Source organism: Callithrix jacchus, chromosome 5 (genome assembly GCF_049354715.1).
Source record: "Callithrix jacchus isolate 240 chromosome 5, calJac240_pri, whole genome shotgun sequence".
NCBI classification, from domain to species: Eukaryota; Metazoa; Chordata; class Mammalia; order Primates; family Cebidae; genus Callithrix; species Callithrix jacchus.
Window position 1 is genome coordinate 7,472,439 of NC_133506.1, and position 16,318 is coordinate 7,488,756.

The 16,318-nt window shown below is 48.4% G+C and overlaps 1 protein-coding gene across 7 annotated transcripts in view; it reads left to right on the plus strand.

Annotated features, from left to right (window-relative positions):
- The first annotated feature begins 3,724 nt into the window (after positions 1–3,724).
- BCL2L1 (BCL2 like 1) overlaps positions 3,725–16,318 on the plus strand; it is a 58,742-nt gene continuing 46,148 nt past the window's right edge. Inside the window, exons 1-2 of one of the 7 annotated variants that reach the window (XM_035298176.3) lie at positions 3,725–3,953; positions 5,356–6,045. In XM_035298176.3, coding sequence (XP_035154067.1) covers positions 5,482–6,045 — 564 coding nt within the window. In that variant the 5' untranslated portion in view covers positions 3,725–3,953; positions 5,356–5,481. Of the gene's footprint in view, positions 3,954–4,124; positions 4,218–4,831; positions 5,085–5,355; positions 6,046–16,318 lie in introns of those variants that run through there. The other 6 variants (XM_035298177.3, XM_008995575.5, XM_008995577.5 and 3 more) reach the window with 6 other exon arrangements.

A 16,318-nucleotide genomic window follows, 5' to 3' on the forward strand; every position in this document is an offset into this window, starting at 1 on the left:
AAAAAAAACAACAAAAAAAGAGTGATGCTAATACAGATACCTCATATATCTATACCTACCCACACACGTTTTTATATACATGTCTGTGTGTGTTCATATGTTTTTCAAATTTCTCATTTAAAAAGTAGGCCCGGTATGGTGGCTTACACCTGTAATCTCAGCACTTTGGGAGGCTGAGGCGGGCAGATCTCCTCAGGTCAGGAGTTCAAGACCAGCCTGGCCAACATGGTGAAACCCTGTCTTAAAAAAATACAAAAATTAGGTGGGCCTAGTGGCACACACCTGTGGTCCCGGCTACTAGAGAGGCTGAGGTGGGAGGACTGCTTGGCCCCAGGAAGTCAAGGCTGATTGTGCCACTGCACTCCAGCCTGGGCAACAGGGGTACCCTGTCTCAAAAAAAAAAGAATCTCAGAAATAGACCAGGAGTGGTGGCTCACATCTGTAATTCCAGCACTTTAGGAGTCCAAGGCAGAAAGATGTTTGAGCCCAGGAGTTCAATACCAGCCTGGGTAGCATAATGAGACCTCCTCTCTACAAAACAAAACAAAAACAAAAACAAAAAAAGAAAAATTAGCCAGACACGGTGGTGCACACCTGTAGTCCCTAGCAATTCAATAGATTGAGGCGGGAGAGTCGCTTGAACCCGGGAGGCAGAGGTTGCAGTGAGCTGAGATTATGCCACTGCACTCCAGCCTGGGTGACAGATTGAGACACCATCTCAAAAAAATTAAAAATAAAATAAAATAAAACAAGACAAGAAAGAAAGGCCTGGTGCTGCAGCGGCTCACACCTGTAATCCCAGCACTTTAGGAGGCCTAGACAGGCAGATCATGAGGTCAGGAGGTTGAGATCAGCCTGGCCAACATGAGGAAACCCCGTCTCTACTAAAATACAAAACATAAGCTGGGCGTGGTGGCGTGCGCCTGTAGCTACTCAGGAGTCGGAGGCAGGGGAATCGCTTGAACCCAGGAGGTGGAGGATGCAGTGAGTTGGGATCTAGCCACTGCCAACCTGGTTGGCAAAGCGAGACTCCGTCTCAAAAGGAAAAAAACACACAGTCATGTGTAGACAGTACAGAGAAGCATAAAAAAGAAAACTTATTATCTTTAGATTTAAATAAAACTTTTCTTTTTTTTTTTTTTTTTAATAGAGCCAGGGTTTCTCCATGTTGGCCAGGCTGGTCTCGAACTCCTGACCTCAGGTGATCCACCTGCCTCAGCCTCCCAAAGTGCTGGGATTACAGGCATGAGCCACTGCGCCCAGCCCTAACTTATTTTTTTTTAAATTAGATTCCAGTCAAAGATCATTTGAGAGCCATTTTCCAGACTTTCAGAATTCCTTTCCCAAACTACTATATCCATCTGTAGAAATATAAAATTCTTCATGTTCTTTCTGGTTTAAAAAAGCCTCGCTGGCTCCTCTGGTGCCTGTTTGATGTGCTGCTCGCATTGATACGCATTTACATTTTACATTCCATCTCCTCTCCACCACTTCCCTCAGCCATCCCAATTTATTTCCAGGACACCACGGGCTCTCACGCTGGGCTGCCAGGCCTTCACTTAAGCAATATCTTCTGCTTAAAATGCTCCTATATCCTTTCTCTCCTCGGCAAAATTCTATCCTTCTTTTGAGGGCCAGTTCAGTAAAGCCCCTATCTGTGGACAGTTTATGTGCCCTCTCCTGGGCTCCCAAAACACACTGAGGCTTCCATAACGATACTTTTCACATTGAAATAATTGTGACACCATAGGTTCAAAAATGTAAATCAGGGCCAGGTGTGATGGTTCACGCCAGTAATCCCAGCACGCTGGGAGGCTGACACAGGTGGATCACTTGAGCCCAGGAGTTTGAGACCAGCCTGGACAACATGGTGAAACTCCAGTCTCTGCAAAAAATAAAAAAATTAGCTGGGTGTGGAGGTACAAGCCTGTATTAACAACTATTGGGGAGGCTGACGAGGGAGGATCACCTGGGCTGGGGAGGTTGAGGTTGCTGTGACCTGAGATCACACCACTGCACCCAGCCTCCTGTTTTACGTTCTTTGTGGCACTAGTTACCAAAATTACCTTGTGTAGGGTCAGGCACAGTGGTTCATGCCTGTAATCCCAGCACTTTGGGAGGCTGAGATGAGCAGATCACGTGAGGTCTGGAGTTCAAGACCAGCGTGACCAACGTGGTGAAATCCCGTCTCTACTAAAAATACAAAAATTAACTGGATGTGGTGGTGGATAGCTGTAATCCCAATTACTCAGGAGGCGGAGGCAGGAAAATCAATTGAACCAGGGAGGCGGAGGTTGTGGTTAGCGAAGATTGTGCCACTGTACTCCAGCCTGGGCGATAGAGCCAGACTCCGTCTCAAAAAAAAAAAAGATAAAATTACCTTTAATCCCAGCACTTTGGGAGGCCGAGGCAGGTGGACCATGAGGTCAAGAGATCGAGACCATCCTGGTCAACATGGTGAAACCCCGTCTCTACTCAAAATACAAAAAAAATTAGCTGGGCATGGTGGTGCGTACCTGTAATTAATCCCAGCTACTAAGGAGGGTGAGGCAGGAGAATTGCCTAAACCCACGAGGCGGAGGTTGTGGTGAGCCGAGATCGTGCCATTGCACTCCAGCCTGGGTAACGAGCAAAACTCTGTCTCAAAAAAAAAAAAAGAAAATTACCGTGTGTGTGTGTGTGTGTGTGTGTGTGTTTTGAGACAGGGCGATCATTGCTTATTGCAGCCTCTACTGCTCACTGTAGCCTTGACTTCTCAGGCTCTAGTGATCCTCCTACCTCAGCCACCCCAATAGTTGGGATAACCAGCACACACCACCGTGCCTGGCTAATTTTTTTTTTTTTTTTTTTTTTTGTAGAGATGGGGTCTAACTATGTTACCCAGGCTGGTATTTTCTTAGTTTACTATCTCTCTCCAACTCTAGGGCACAAATCTCCATGAAAACAGGGGCCATGTTGTTCCTCTTATCTTCAGCAACTTAAATATTTGTCGAATGAATTTATGCAGCCTATTCTATGGGCCATACACTGTCCTACGGACTTTTTTATTTCAGACGGAGTCTCGCTCTGTCACCCAGGCTGGAGTGCAGTAGCACGATCTCGGCTCTGCAACCTCTGCCTCCCGTGTTCAAGCGATTCTCCTGCCTCACCCTCCCGAGTAGCTGGGATTACAAGCATTCACCATCATACCAGGCTAATTTTTTGTATTTTTAGTAGAGATGGAATTTAGTAGAGTTGGGGTTTCACCACGTTGGCTAGGCAGGTCTGAACTCCTGACCTCAGGTGATTCGCCTGCCTTGGCTTCCCAAAGTGCTGGGATTACAGGCATGAGCCACCGCGCCCGGCCTGCCCTATAGACTTTGCAATTAATAACTATTTTAATCATAATAGCTCAACGAGAGAGGTTGGTACCATTGCCCATTTTACAGTTGAGGACATTAAAGCACAGAGCAATTGAGAAACTTGCCTAACTAGCAGAGTTAGAACCCAGACAAAGTGCTTAACCACAAAGCGATGCTTTTTCTATATATAAACCGACGGACAGATGAAATAGCCTGATTGTCTGATGACTGACTGAATGAATGAATAAATGAAAATCTGGTTATAAATGATTCTTTGCGTCTCTCGATTCCCTGGATCTACCGCAAGGAGGCGATCTCCCCCCGGTCCTGATGCCAGTCACTTTAGGCGCGCACTCCCTTTGCGTCTCGGGCTCGCGCGCGTTGCCGCGGCACCGGAAGTGACTGAGCTTGCAAGTTCCCCTGTCTCTTCAGGGGAAACTGAGGCCGGCTTGTTCGGGAGAGACGGCGCGAGCAGTCAGCCAGGTAGGCCGGCAGCTAGGTAGGCCGGCCCGGGTCCGCGGCGCGGAACTCGGCCGCGAAGAGCTCTAGCGTCTAAAAGTTACCAGGCCGACCAAGGGGGATGTGGTCCCCCACGGCTCGCGGGGCTCGCAGGTGAGAGCGCCGCCTCCCCTGTGCGTGACAGCCGCTACGCCCAATGGGAGCCTTCGCCGTTTCGCTTCCTTGCCGGCTGGGTTCGCTGATTGGCTGCACTGGGGCGGGCCGCCGGGGGTGAGACCCCTCCTCCCAGGAAGGTCTAGGGGGCGCCCCTGGGGGAGGGCGGTTGCCTAGCAACGGGGCGGTGGCTCCGCGGGTACCAGGCCTAGAGAGCGCGAGAAGCCGCGAGGCCGGAGCCCGCCCACCCTGGGCTCCGGAAAGGTGCAGCCCCCGGCCCCAGAGCCCTCCTGGGGGCGCTAGGAAGCCGCTTTGGGCCTGTCCCCAGGAAAACGTGGTCTCAGCTGTGGGGGCCGTCGAGCAGGCCTCGACCCCTCTTTCTGACCCGAGGAGAGGCCCAGCGCCTCATCCTCACCCCGTCTTTGTGCAGGGCGCCGGCAGCCATTGTGTCCGGGCGGGGAATGGAGGACCCGGCAATCCCCCACCGCCACGTTCAGGGCCTTTGGGGAATTCAAAGAAAACCAGCGGCATTTGTGGGGGGTCTCCGGCCTTCAGCCTCCCGGACACGCCTGGCGGTGGCCTTCCCGAAGTCAGATCGCAGATCCGAGGCAGTTTCCCCGTCCCTGCGTCCCTCATCGAAACCTTGAACCCCATTGAGAAGTCCCTTCAGGGTTTCGGACGTCTCCACCTCACCCTGGACTGGTGCTTAAATAGAAAAAGGAAAGAAAAAAAAGAAAGAAAGAAAACCTAGCTAAATTCTACCAGCCACCTCCAGGAGAGTTCTCCTGGCTCCCAGTAGGAGGCGGAGAGCCAAGGGGCGTGCAAGAGCGAGGGGGCTGGGCTCCCGGGTGGCAGGAGGCCGCGGCTGCAGAGCGGCCGCCCTCGATCCCGGCGATGGAGGAGGAAGCAAGCGAGGGGGCTGGTTCCTGAGCTTCGCAATTCCTGTGTCGCCTTCTGGGCTCCCAGCCTGCGGGTCGCATGATCCCTGTAGCCGGAGCTGGGTTTTTTGCCAGCCGCCGCGAGGCCGGCTGAGTTACCGGCATCCCGGCCGCCACCTCCTCTCCCGACCTGTGATACAAAAGATCTTCCGGGGGCTGCACCTGCCTGCCTTTGCTTAAGGCAGATTTGAATGTAGGTGGTGCGGGGGAGGGGGAGTCGCGGGGGACTGCCCAGGGGGTGACTTTCCGAGGAAGACATTTCGGAGAAGAGGGGGTGGCTGGGGTAGAAAAGGCTGGTGAGAGATTCAGAGCCCACTCTTGGTGTTTTCGATTTGACTTAATTGAAGTATCTTGGAACCTAGACTTCCTAAGAGCCACAAAGAAACCAGTTTTGGTACCTGGAGGGAGAATGGGATGTTTAGGGTAAATGGCATGCATATTAATTTTTTTTTTTTTTCCTGAAGCTCTTTCTCTCTCTTCAGAATCTTATCTTGGCTTTGGATCTTAGAAGAGAATCACTAACCAGAGACCAGACTCAGTGAGCAGGTGTTTTGGACAATGGACTGGTTGAGCCCATCCCTATTATAAAAATGTCTCAGAGCAACCGGGAGCTGGTGGTTGACTTTCTCTCCTACAAGCTTTCCCAGAAAGGATACAGCTGGAGTCAGTTTAGTGATGTGGAAGAGAACAGGACTGAGGCCCCAGAAGGGACTGATTCGGAGATGGAGACCCCCAGTGCCATCAATGGCAACCCATCCTGGCACCTGGCGGACAGCCCAGTGGTGAATGGAGCCACGGGCCACAGCAGCAGTTTGGATGCCCGGGAGGTGATCCCCATGGCAGCAGTAAAGCAAGCACTGAGGGAGGCAGGCGACGAGTTTGAACTGCGGTACCGGCGGGCATTTAGTGACCTGACATCCCAGCTCCACATCACCCCCGGGACAGCGTATCAGAGCTTTGAACAGGTAGTGAACGAACTCTTCCGGGATGGGGTAAACTGGGGTCGCATTGTGGCCTTTTTCTCCTTCGGCGGGGCACTGTGCGTGGAAAGCGTAGACAAGGAGATGCAGGTATTGGTGAGTCGGATCGCAGCTTGGATGGCCACTTACCTGAATGACCACCTAGAGCCTTGGATCCAGGAGAACGGCGGCTGGGTAAGAACCAAGCCCCTTGTGTGTCCTTTTTCTTTGGCCTCTGGTCAGAGATCCCCAACAGCCCTTCTTCTGTATCTCTTTCTGTTGTGTTGGGTGATTGTTGGAGATGTTGATAGTTGAGGAGACCTGACTGGTCTCATTTCACAAAATAATCCTGTGCTTCAAAGATCAGGCAGCTTTCACTCTGGTCACCCCCAGGACTCCACTCTTCCATACTTGTGTTCCAGTTTCTCAGCAAAGAAAACTATAGCCTATGTGTTCATTAAGTCCCTAACCTGTGAGACTAGGAAGTTAGGTCAGTGTTTCCCTTAACTTATACAATAGTTCACATGCAAAGGGGTGATGAGTATAATGCCTAGAGATGATGGGCATCAGTGACCCATAGACCTCTCCATCTGTTCCCCGCAGGGCATCTCAGTCCTATCCTGGGCTTCTCTCCCCCAAATCATGTTCCCTTTATTTCAAAGTTTGCATGTGTGGCACTCTCCCCGCAGACTAGGGCATGGCCAGGCAGGAGTTCCCACTGGGTTGAATGGGTGAGAATTGTCAGATTTTAGGGCAGTATAGGCTGTGCAGAAGTTCATTTCCCCCAAAGTGTGCGACTTTCTGCCTCGTTGCCTTGTTTGTGGAGCACTAGCTGTGTCACACATTAAGCCTGGGGACTTTGCACTTCACTGCCTGGGGTCGGTTGGGGAGCCCCAGCTGCTCTCCCTGTTACTTTCCGGCCAGAGCCTTGGGGGCCTTCTTCAAGCACTGTTTGCTGGCAAAGCAAGAACCCAGTCTTTGGGGCTCTGTGGGACATTGAGGTTTGGGTACAGACTTCAGATGCCGGTCTAAGTCCTAGCCCTGTCATGTAACCAGCTGTGTGACCTTGGACAGGCTGAGTTACTTTCTTGAGGCGTAGTTTCTTCCACTAAAAAATGTGGCAAGCCCTCCTTGCCTTACAGAGTCTTGTAAATCTTGGTGATAATGTGAGCACAGTGACCGACACCAGCCACATTCCTTTTCCAAGGAGGGAGAATTCTCTTGCCCATCACTGAGTCAGGATGAGATGGTGGTGGAAGCGTCTTTACCAGTGGTCACTATGGGCAGTTTTTGCTCTTCAGTGAACTCAGTCCTGTTTCCTTGCTTATCTCCCTACCTAGGGGAGTGCAGGGTTTATGAGAGGTAGTCTATCCTCTCAGAATATGCAGAAAAGCAACAAGCTGTGGAAAATAAGTCATCCATTGAAGGAGCTGAGGTGGAAGGGGCCATGCACCATGGACTCAGGAATGTCAAGAATGCAACTGTCTGTAGGCTGGGCCTAGGGCGTGGCAGGCACTTCACTTTACCACTGAAGAGAGACCTCCTGGTTGGCCCTGGAACCCCACCCCCTCTCTCATTTCCCATTTCTTTGCAATTTCTTCAGCTCTTCTCCTATGCTAGCTTTTGTAAAAGGCAAGGGGGTCAAGTCAATAGAGGTTAGATAACTGGGGTGGGGTCAGGGGAGGTAAAGGTGGTGGGCTCTCTTGAGCTAAGGCTGACTAGACTTGAAAGCCTTTCTGTAAATGAACTCCCTGGGGGGGATAAATGATTAAATAGTTCCTGTTGGTTTGTTCAGTGACCTCTCCTATTCTCTCCTGCTTTGATTCTCTTTTGGGGCAAATATTTGTTCAGCTGATTACAGGATGGACAGGATTCCAGTACTGCACACACACACACCCTCTGAGGCATCTCCTAGTAGGGACTGAGGCCACTTGCCCACTTTGCCTGACTATTATCTTTGGCCAGTGGTCCTAATACCAGGTGGGTGTTGCCAGCTGTAAACAAAAGGCAGTCTGGGAGAGGTGCCTGGTCGGCCAGCCAGCCTCTGCAGAGGGCTACCCCTACCAGAGAATTGCCAGCTGCCCCGTGGTACATGTGAAGGAGACCTCAGACACAGCAGCTCTGGGCAAGTTCATTAGATTGCCATTGGATTGAAATTTCATCTTCCATCTCTTTGCTTAAGAATTATCAGAGCCCATTGGACAACATACCACATGTCACTTCCTCTTGGTGAAGAGAGGGGTTGTGTGTGGAAGAGTCAGTTATGTTAGAACCATTTCTGAGCATACATTCTCTCCCTGAGGCCAGGGAGAAAACATTTGAGTCAAGATCCTTTGAGCCTGGGTAAAAGGTACTGCCCCCTTCCTCTCAGGTACTGTCCTGTTCTGAACTGTACACTGACTGGCTACTGCGGTGGCATCTCGTAACTATGATGGAGGCTGTGGTTGGGAGATCCTTGAGGGTAGGAGTTATGGGCTGTTCTACTCAGGGCTGTGTTGTAAGTTTAGCCTCCCTACAGAAAAGGGGAAGGAAATTAGCCTTTATTGAGTACCTGTTAAGTACTAGACACTGTGTTAGGTCCCCTACTTCTGCAACCAATATTTATTGAGCATCTGCTGTCAAGCTGGCAGTGTACTAGCTGCTGTCCGTAAGCCACACATGGTACAGCATGGAAATGGCATGCTGCTTCATATATTCCAAAGTAATCTTACAAGGTAGATGAGTTTATTCTCAGTTTACACGTGAAGCTCTTTGTGGCTAAGTGACTGACCCCCGGTATCCCTCAGCCAGTTAAGTGTCCGAATAAGAATTTACACCGAGGTTGGCGTAACTCTAAAGCCTAAATACTTTTCATCCTATCAAGTTGTCCAGGGAGTAATAAAGCGACCCTGACAGGCTGGCCCAGAAAGCCAGAGATGCTATTGGGCCAAGCAAACCAGCCTGTGAAGGTGCTCACTCTGGACTGATAACTGGCTTTGTTCAGGTAGCTGTGGGAAGGATAGTTGGCAGTAGCTGGTTCCCAGAGGCATATTGGTAGCCTCAGATTTTGACACTGGTAAAACTCAGACATGGCAAGTTTCATGTGGGCATCAGGGTTTTGCCCAGGGTGAGCTGTTTATTAATTTTTTTTTGAGACGGAGTCTCGCACTGTCGCCTGGCTGGAGTGCAGTGGCACAATCTTGGCTCACTGCAACCTCCGCCTCCCAGGTTCAAGCGATTCCCCTGCCTCAGCCTCCCGAGTAGCTGGGAGGGACTACAGGCGCGTGCCACCACGCCTGGCTAATTTTTTGTGTTTTAGACAGGATTTTACCACGTTGGCCAGGATGGTCCCCAATCTCCTGATCTCCCAAAGTGCTGGGATTATAGGGTGAGCCACTGCCCCCAGCCAATTTTTTCATTGTTAAAACCCTCTCAGGCCCTGCCAGTAGATGACAACTGTGTGCGAGTGGTGAGAAGGTGGCCTGCCCCAGGTTTCTCTACTTAAGGTGGAGTGATGCTTCAAGGACTGAAAGTCTAGACTCTCAACGAGATTACTGCCTGCCTGCAGTCACCTGATGAAGTGCTGAACCTGTTCGGCTCTCTTGTCCATCTCTTTCCAGCCTGTAAAGTGGAGTAATGACAGCCAGCTGCCATAGCTTGACTCTAGTAAAGGATCTAGAACAAAAGCCCTTCCCCTGCCTTAATTGTAGGGTAGAAACCCTTTAATGAATGGGCTTCTTCCCTCAGGGAACTGACTCTGCCCCCTAGAGTTTTTCTTTAAGAAACAAAGTCCCTGTGATACTCATCTGGAATGTTGTATGTATGACCTTCCCCAAAGGGACCAAGTGTTTCTGATGCTTTCCAATGGGAATGTGGGAAGGGACTCAGATAGGCCTGTCCACTTTGGAATTGCTGTCCCTTTAGCCTGATGGACACATCATTGTTGGAAGCAATGAAGTGTGTGAGGGAAGAAAACATACAGCCTTTTTTAAGCTGTATGGCTCAGTGGTCTGCGTTTCTATAGATCTCTTATTGCCTAATCTGGCTTCTTTGGATGGATATATGCTTAGTTGAAGCACCTCAGCTCGTGGTGGCAGTTCTGCGTTTTTTCTTGGGGAAACCCCATTAGAAACCCCAAAAGTGGAAATTTTTAGTAATCTTATTCAGGTCCCAAAATGAAATAGAAGTGTCTCGGGGGCTCCCCCTTGAAACACCTACTTCTTCTGAGTGTATGTTTGAGGTTGCTCTTAAAATTCTGTTACCATCACTGGGTTTTCCAGACTTCCTAGGAATAATTTCCCCAATAGCCCTGTGGAGCCCTTTAGCTTCTGTCAAAAATTACCTGGGTATTTTTTCAGGGGGCTCCAATGGAACCTGGAGAGTTTTCTTGACTTTTGTATGGATGTCCCCAGGTTTGTTTGGGCTGCATGAAGCAGAAGTTGTTATCTCTGTCCCTTCCCTCAGCAGATGTCTGTACTGAGGCCAGCGGGCTTGAATGTCCTCCTCCTGCGTCTGACCTTCCTGATTTTGCCAGTGCCCTCAGCCTTCTATCATGGGGCTTTCTTTCAGCAACTGGTTTTGCCTGAGTTTAATGTGGATAGACAAGGGGTAATTCCCAGTGTGCTGCTTTTCTACAGAAGCATAATCTCCTACTGCCTTAATTAAGCAGGGGCCCTATCCCCACCCAACCTCCAACCTAATTCCATAGAGTCCTCCCTAAGGACTCCCTCTCTTTTCTTTGAAGGAGTCACTCTGCTCCTGGATCCTCTTCTCTTCTGCCCCTCTAACTGGTAGTCTGTCTTCCTTGTTCCCAGTTGGCAGACCTGAGTCAGACAATCCCACTGGGTCTTTTTGTTTAGCCTTGGGAAGAGAAGACTAAGGAGAATATGATCACCGGCTTCAGATCTCTGAAGGAAGAGGGACTGAGTCTTTTTTTATTGGTATGGTACCTGGCAAAACTTGGATACATGAAAAGAAGTTAGCAGTTGTAGAGCTTAAATTAGTGCAGAGAAGACATTTCTAACAGATTTACCCTGTCCTAGATTTAGGAGCTCCTCAGGGTGGAGGCCACATCTTGTCCATGCTTGTTTTCTCACCACTGAGCAGAGGCCTTGGGCATAGTAGAGACCTAATGAAAGAGAAACCCACTGAATTTCTGAAGAAACAGACCCTTATCAAGCCAGAATAACAGTAATTTTACCTACCAATTCATTCATTGAGTCAAATAATGTTTATTGACCTCCTACTATGTACCAGGCAGTCTTAGGTACTGGGAATACAGCAGCAAACAAAACTAAGTTTCTGTCCTCATGGAGCTCACATTCCAATGAGGAGTGACAGGCAATAAATATATAATTACATGTTTACATCAGATGATTGCACATGCTATGAAGAAAATAAAGCAGGTTGGAGCATAGGGCATATCTGGCAAGGGAGGGTGGGGCTGCAGTTTTAATAGAGTGATCAAAGAAGGTGTAAGGGATAAAAAAATGGCTTCACCCTTCTAGGTTCTTCGGCTGGGCTGAGAATTAAATTGACAAAGACAGATTAACTGGAGGGAAAAAAATTTAATTACATAGGTATGCACAGAAGTCCTACTAAATATGAGGCTCAAAGAAGGGTCAGATAATGGAAGCTTATAATAGCATCCTGAGCTACAAAAAAGAATATAGGGTCCTCTTACAACTACATGAGAAGTTGCAGAAATAAAGAAAAAGAAAAAAGAAGGAATATGGGGCTTGGGACTTCTGTTAGGGGCTTGAGTGTTAGGGGCAACTCAAGTTATGGCAGGGTAAGGGAAAGTACTGGTGGTGGCGTGCGTCTGTGGTCCCAGCTACTGTGTAGGAGGGTGCTGAGGTGGGAGGATCACTTCAGCCTGGGAGGCGGAGGTTGCGGTGAGCCAAGATCATGCCACTGCACTCTAGCCTGGGTGACAGAGCAAGACCCTGTCTCAAAAAAAAAGTCTCTGTGGTAATAAAATTTGTGTGGAGCAGCCCTCTTCCTAATACAGATACTTTTACTAGTGGAGATTTCCTTTTTAGATGTGAATTTCTTTTACAAAAGGACAGCTTTTCAGAGCTACTCGTGTCTGCAGTTTCTCAGAATAACCAGCTTAAAATCTGCCAAAGAAGTTTATTTTTGGGATGGCCTATTCTGGTTTCCTACAGTCATATTTTCAGATGGTATGTCCTGAGTCCTGACAGAAGTATTACCTGAAGGTGATATTTGAGTCAAGAGCTGAATGAGGTGAGGTGGTACATGATGTAGGTACCAAAGGGTGTTTCAAACAGGGAATGGAATCAGGAAGGAGCATGGTTGACATTTTCAAGGATGAACAAGAAGGTCAATGTGGCTGAAGAAGAAATAGCAAAGGGGAAAAGGGTAGAAGATGAGGGGAGAGAATGGATGGGGAGGAGGGTAGAGATGTAGGTGGGGCCCAGATCACATAGAGCATTATAGACCATGATGAAGATTTGGCTTTGGTGGAATAAGAGGCCAAAAGATTTGGAGTGCGGAGATATGGTCTGAATTCTTAAGGGTGGCAGCAGGGAGCCCGGTGAAGAGACTGGTGCAATTGCCAGGTGAAAAAGAATGGTGGCTTAGACCTAGACGTGGAAGTGTGGCAAGGGGGTCTGGAGACTAAGACTAGGCTTGCACGTGGTGTATTGATGTATCCAGCTGTCCTGGAAACCATATTTTTCATCTACTTGGAGGTCCTAGCATCAGAGTTAAGTAAGCTAGATGTTCTTTGGGAATAGTTCTCTCCAAATGGGATACCTGATGAATGGTTTTCTTCCACTCCAACAGTATTTCTGTCTTGAGTCAGTACAATTTATCTGAGTTCAGTTCCCAACTCATCCATGTCTACCTATGCAAGCTCCTTTTACCTCTCTGAATCTTAGGACAAATAATACCTTCCTCACAGGTGGTGGTGGTAAAGACACAGTGAGGTATGCCTGAGATGCATAGAGCCTAGAGCCATGTTGGTATCATTATTCTTATTATCTTTACCACAGAACTCATGTCAGAGACCCAGTCACAGAATTTTAAGCATCCACTCTCCTTTTTACTTTTTTTTTGAGACAGAGTCTTGCTCTGTCACGAGGCTGGAGGCAGTGGCGCGATCTACGCTCACTGCAACCTCCGCCTCCCAGGTTCAAGTGATTCTTCTGCCTCAGCCTCCCAAGTAGCTGGGACTACCGGCACATGCCACCACACCCAGCTAATTTTTGTATTTTTAGTGGAGATGGGGTTTTACCATGTTGGCCAGGATGGTTTCAATCTCTTGACCTCTTGATCCTCATGCTTTGACCTCCCAAAATGGTGGGATTACAGGCATGCGCCACCACGCCTGGCCCACTCTTCTTTTTCTAAACACCATAGTGACTCATCAGCACATCTCAGAGCAGGCCCTTGCAGCATTTCTGTTGCAGCAGGAGCTCCATAGTATTTGTGTGCCATGGCGGTATAAGCACTGGTCTTGGAGTTGGAAACCCAGTTCTACTCTGTCTCACCTTGGTCAAGTCACTTTACCCCCAGGCCCCAGCTTCCCTTTCTGCAAGATGGAAGGTTTGCAGTAGACAATATAGGTATGCTGGCCCTCTCTATCCTAAGGCCCTGTGACAGATTCCACCATTATGGCATATTTCACATTAGTTATATTTTAAAATGGCTCTCTGCTGTTGAGAGATACGTCAGCACCTTAACTAAACCCAGTGTCAAGGCAGGCTACTTTATCACTGAGCCCACAATAGTAATACCTTACATTTATGTAACACCTTCCAGCTTCCAAAGCACTTTCAGATCCACCTTGCCTTTCTGATCCTTTTAACCTCCCAGAGAGGTGAGTAAAGGATACCATCTCCATTTCAAAGGAGATAAATCAAGGGAGAGATGAATTGACTTGCCCAAGGTTACCTCCAGAGGAAGAGGTAGTTTTTGGACTTTCAAATTGGAACTTGACTACTGGCTTGCTGTATGACCTTGGGCAAGTCTCTTAACTTGTAAATGCTATGATAATGGCACCTTTTTCTGAAGGTTTGGTTAATTCATGCCTTAAGGCTTTCATATCATCCTAAGGCTCTTTACTCACATCGTCTGGCTTCTCTTTTATTACATATTGATTTTTGAAATTGTGTTTTTGTATAAAGAAACTGCCTTTGGGACAGTCTGCTACTCGGTTTCATCCCTGATGAGACTCTTGGGCCAAGCTTGAGCCTTACAGTGAACTCTGAGCTACCGGGCTCTTTGAGCAGCCTCCAGTGCTCCGCTCGGAACTGGAGGTTTTTCTCCAGCTCTTCAGGAAATGCCATTACGATGACTTCCATGGACTGCTTCCTGTCCCAGCCCTGCCTGCAAGAGTGTGGAAACTGGAAAGCGATGTCCCTAGAGGTCCACCCTCCCCCATCAAAACTACTTTTTTTTTGGACATGTCCCTGCTTTTTTTCTTGTCAGTTGCTTTCTTTGCTCCCTACCGTTTCCTCCTTCACCTGGCTTCTCCCTCCAGCTGTGATCATCCCTTCAAGATTTAGAAAATGCCTTTCTGTTTGGTTCCGCCAGGCCATTTCCCCCTACCCTAGGCTAGGCTGTGAGGAGGGTCAGTTACAATTCCTGGGTTCTCTCCTTGGCTCCATCACCCATTAGCAGTTTCAGTCCTGGACATCTCCTGGAGGTGCATTAAACCTGTTGCAGTGCCCTGTGTCATCCATTAACACTGAGTTCCTCTAGGGGTTTCGACCCTCTAGGGTTTCCCATCCCTGCACAGGATGGGATTCTTAAGGGATATCTTGAGGTTTGGCACATATAAATCCTGCCTCTTGGAAATTGATGACAGAGGGTGGAGTGAAACACAGCCTGCCTTCCCCTCCCTCCCCCAGTCACCTTTGAGGAGGAAGCTAGAAGGTTGAAAACCTTGTTGGACAATCATCTGAGGAATGGGAGCTGGCCTGGGAGGGGATTGGAATGCACTCAACTATGCCTCAGATCCTTTGTTCCTCTCTTGAAAGGGAAACATTCCTCTCCCTCCTCCCTGGCCACACACACACAGACACACGTGCCTTTGTTCCCCTGAGTCAGGCAGGGATAGGAACACAGTGTCCCTTCCAAGGAGCCTGACTCGCCTCCCTAGAGGCTGGCCTTCTGGTCAGTGGGACTGGGATATTTGCCCAGGAGCCCCCAACCTTCGTGTCCTTTCCATAGAGTCTCGGAGGCTAAAAACTTGCCTATAAACAGCTGCTGAGACTTCTCTATAATTATTTCCTGGGATACCCATGTCCCAGGATAAACAGTCCCTCCCTCTTATTCCATTTGGTGATTAATATTATTGTTAACATTACTATTAATAGTATCTAACACTTACTGAGTGCTTACTCTACGCCAGCCATTGTTCAAAGTGCATTACATGTATTAATTGATTTCGTTCTCACAGCAGCACTCTGAAGTAGTGTCTGTTATCCCTGTTTCACACATGAGGAAACTGAGGTACAGCGAGGTTAAGCAGCTTATGCAAAGTAGTACAGTTAGTAAGTGGTAAAGCCTGAGATGGTAGCTTCCAGCCTCCCCCTTTAAACACGACACTGTTTCCTCCCCCAGTTCACTATTGTCTGGATGACTGTTGGCATGAGTCCAGTGCTCACTGTGTGACAGCCTTTACTGACACCATCTCCGTTACTACCCCAACAACCTTATCATTATAGGACACTGAGATTTGGGAGGGCTTATAGTTAGCAAGAGGCAGAGTCAGGATTTGAAACCAGGTCTCTCTTAATCTAACGCCTGTCCTTTTGATCTCCAGTCCTTAAAAATCTTGCAAAGTAGGTAGCATTACCTTCATTTTATGATTGAGAAAATTGAGGCTCAGAGAAAAGTGGTATGTCCAGAGCTTCACAGGCCTAGTACCAAGAAGAGCCTGAGATTCATACTGCCTCAGTAGTCTGGATTGTCATGATTATTCTTTATATGTGCATGATAATATTTTTAATTTACCAACCTCCTTTTATAAATTATTTCCCCAGTGAGGTAGGTGAGGTGGGTATGTTCAGCCCTGTTTCCAGAGAGGAAACTGAGATAAGGGGCTTGTCCCACAGTAATGGCAGTATCAGACTTAGAACTGGCTTTTAACACAGTGTTATCATTACTGTCTTCTGCTCCTAAAGCTGCATGTGTGGCTTGGAGCTGCCCTTGGAGTTTCATTTCTTTTGTTAAACCAGCAAATACTGACAAATGCTTTGTAATGTGCTAGATAGAGATACTGTGGTAAGTGGGAGTGAGTCCCATCCCTCAATGATCTGTTCCCATACCCCACACCTTGGGTCTTGCTGGTGTCCCTCTGCCATCAGAATCAGTCTGCATATGTCATCTATCCTTCTCCTCAGCTCCCAGACACACCAGGAAAGATGCATTATAGTTGATATGTATTAATCACCTTCAACACATACACAGACGAAACTCTGGCCTCACATTTGAGACAGCTTGACTCCTTGCTGGTGGC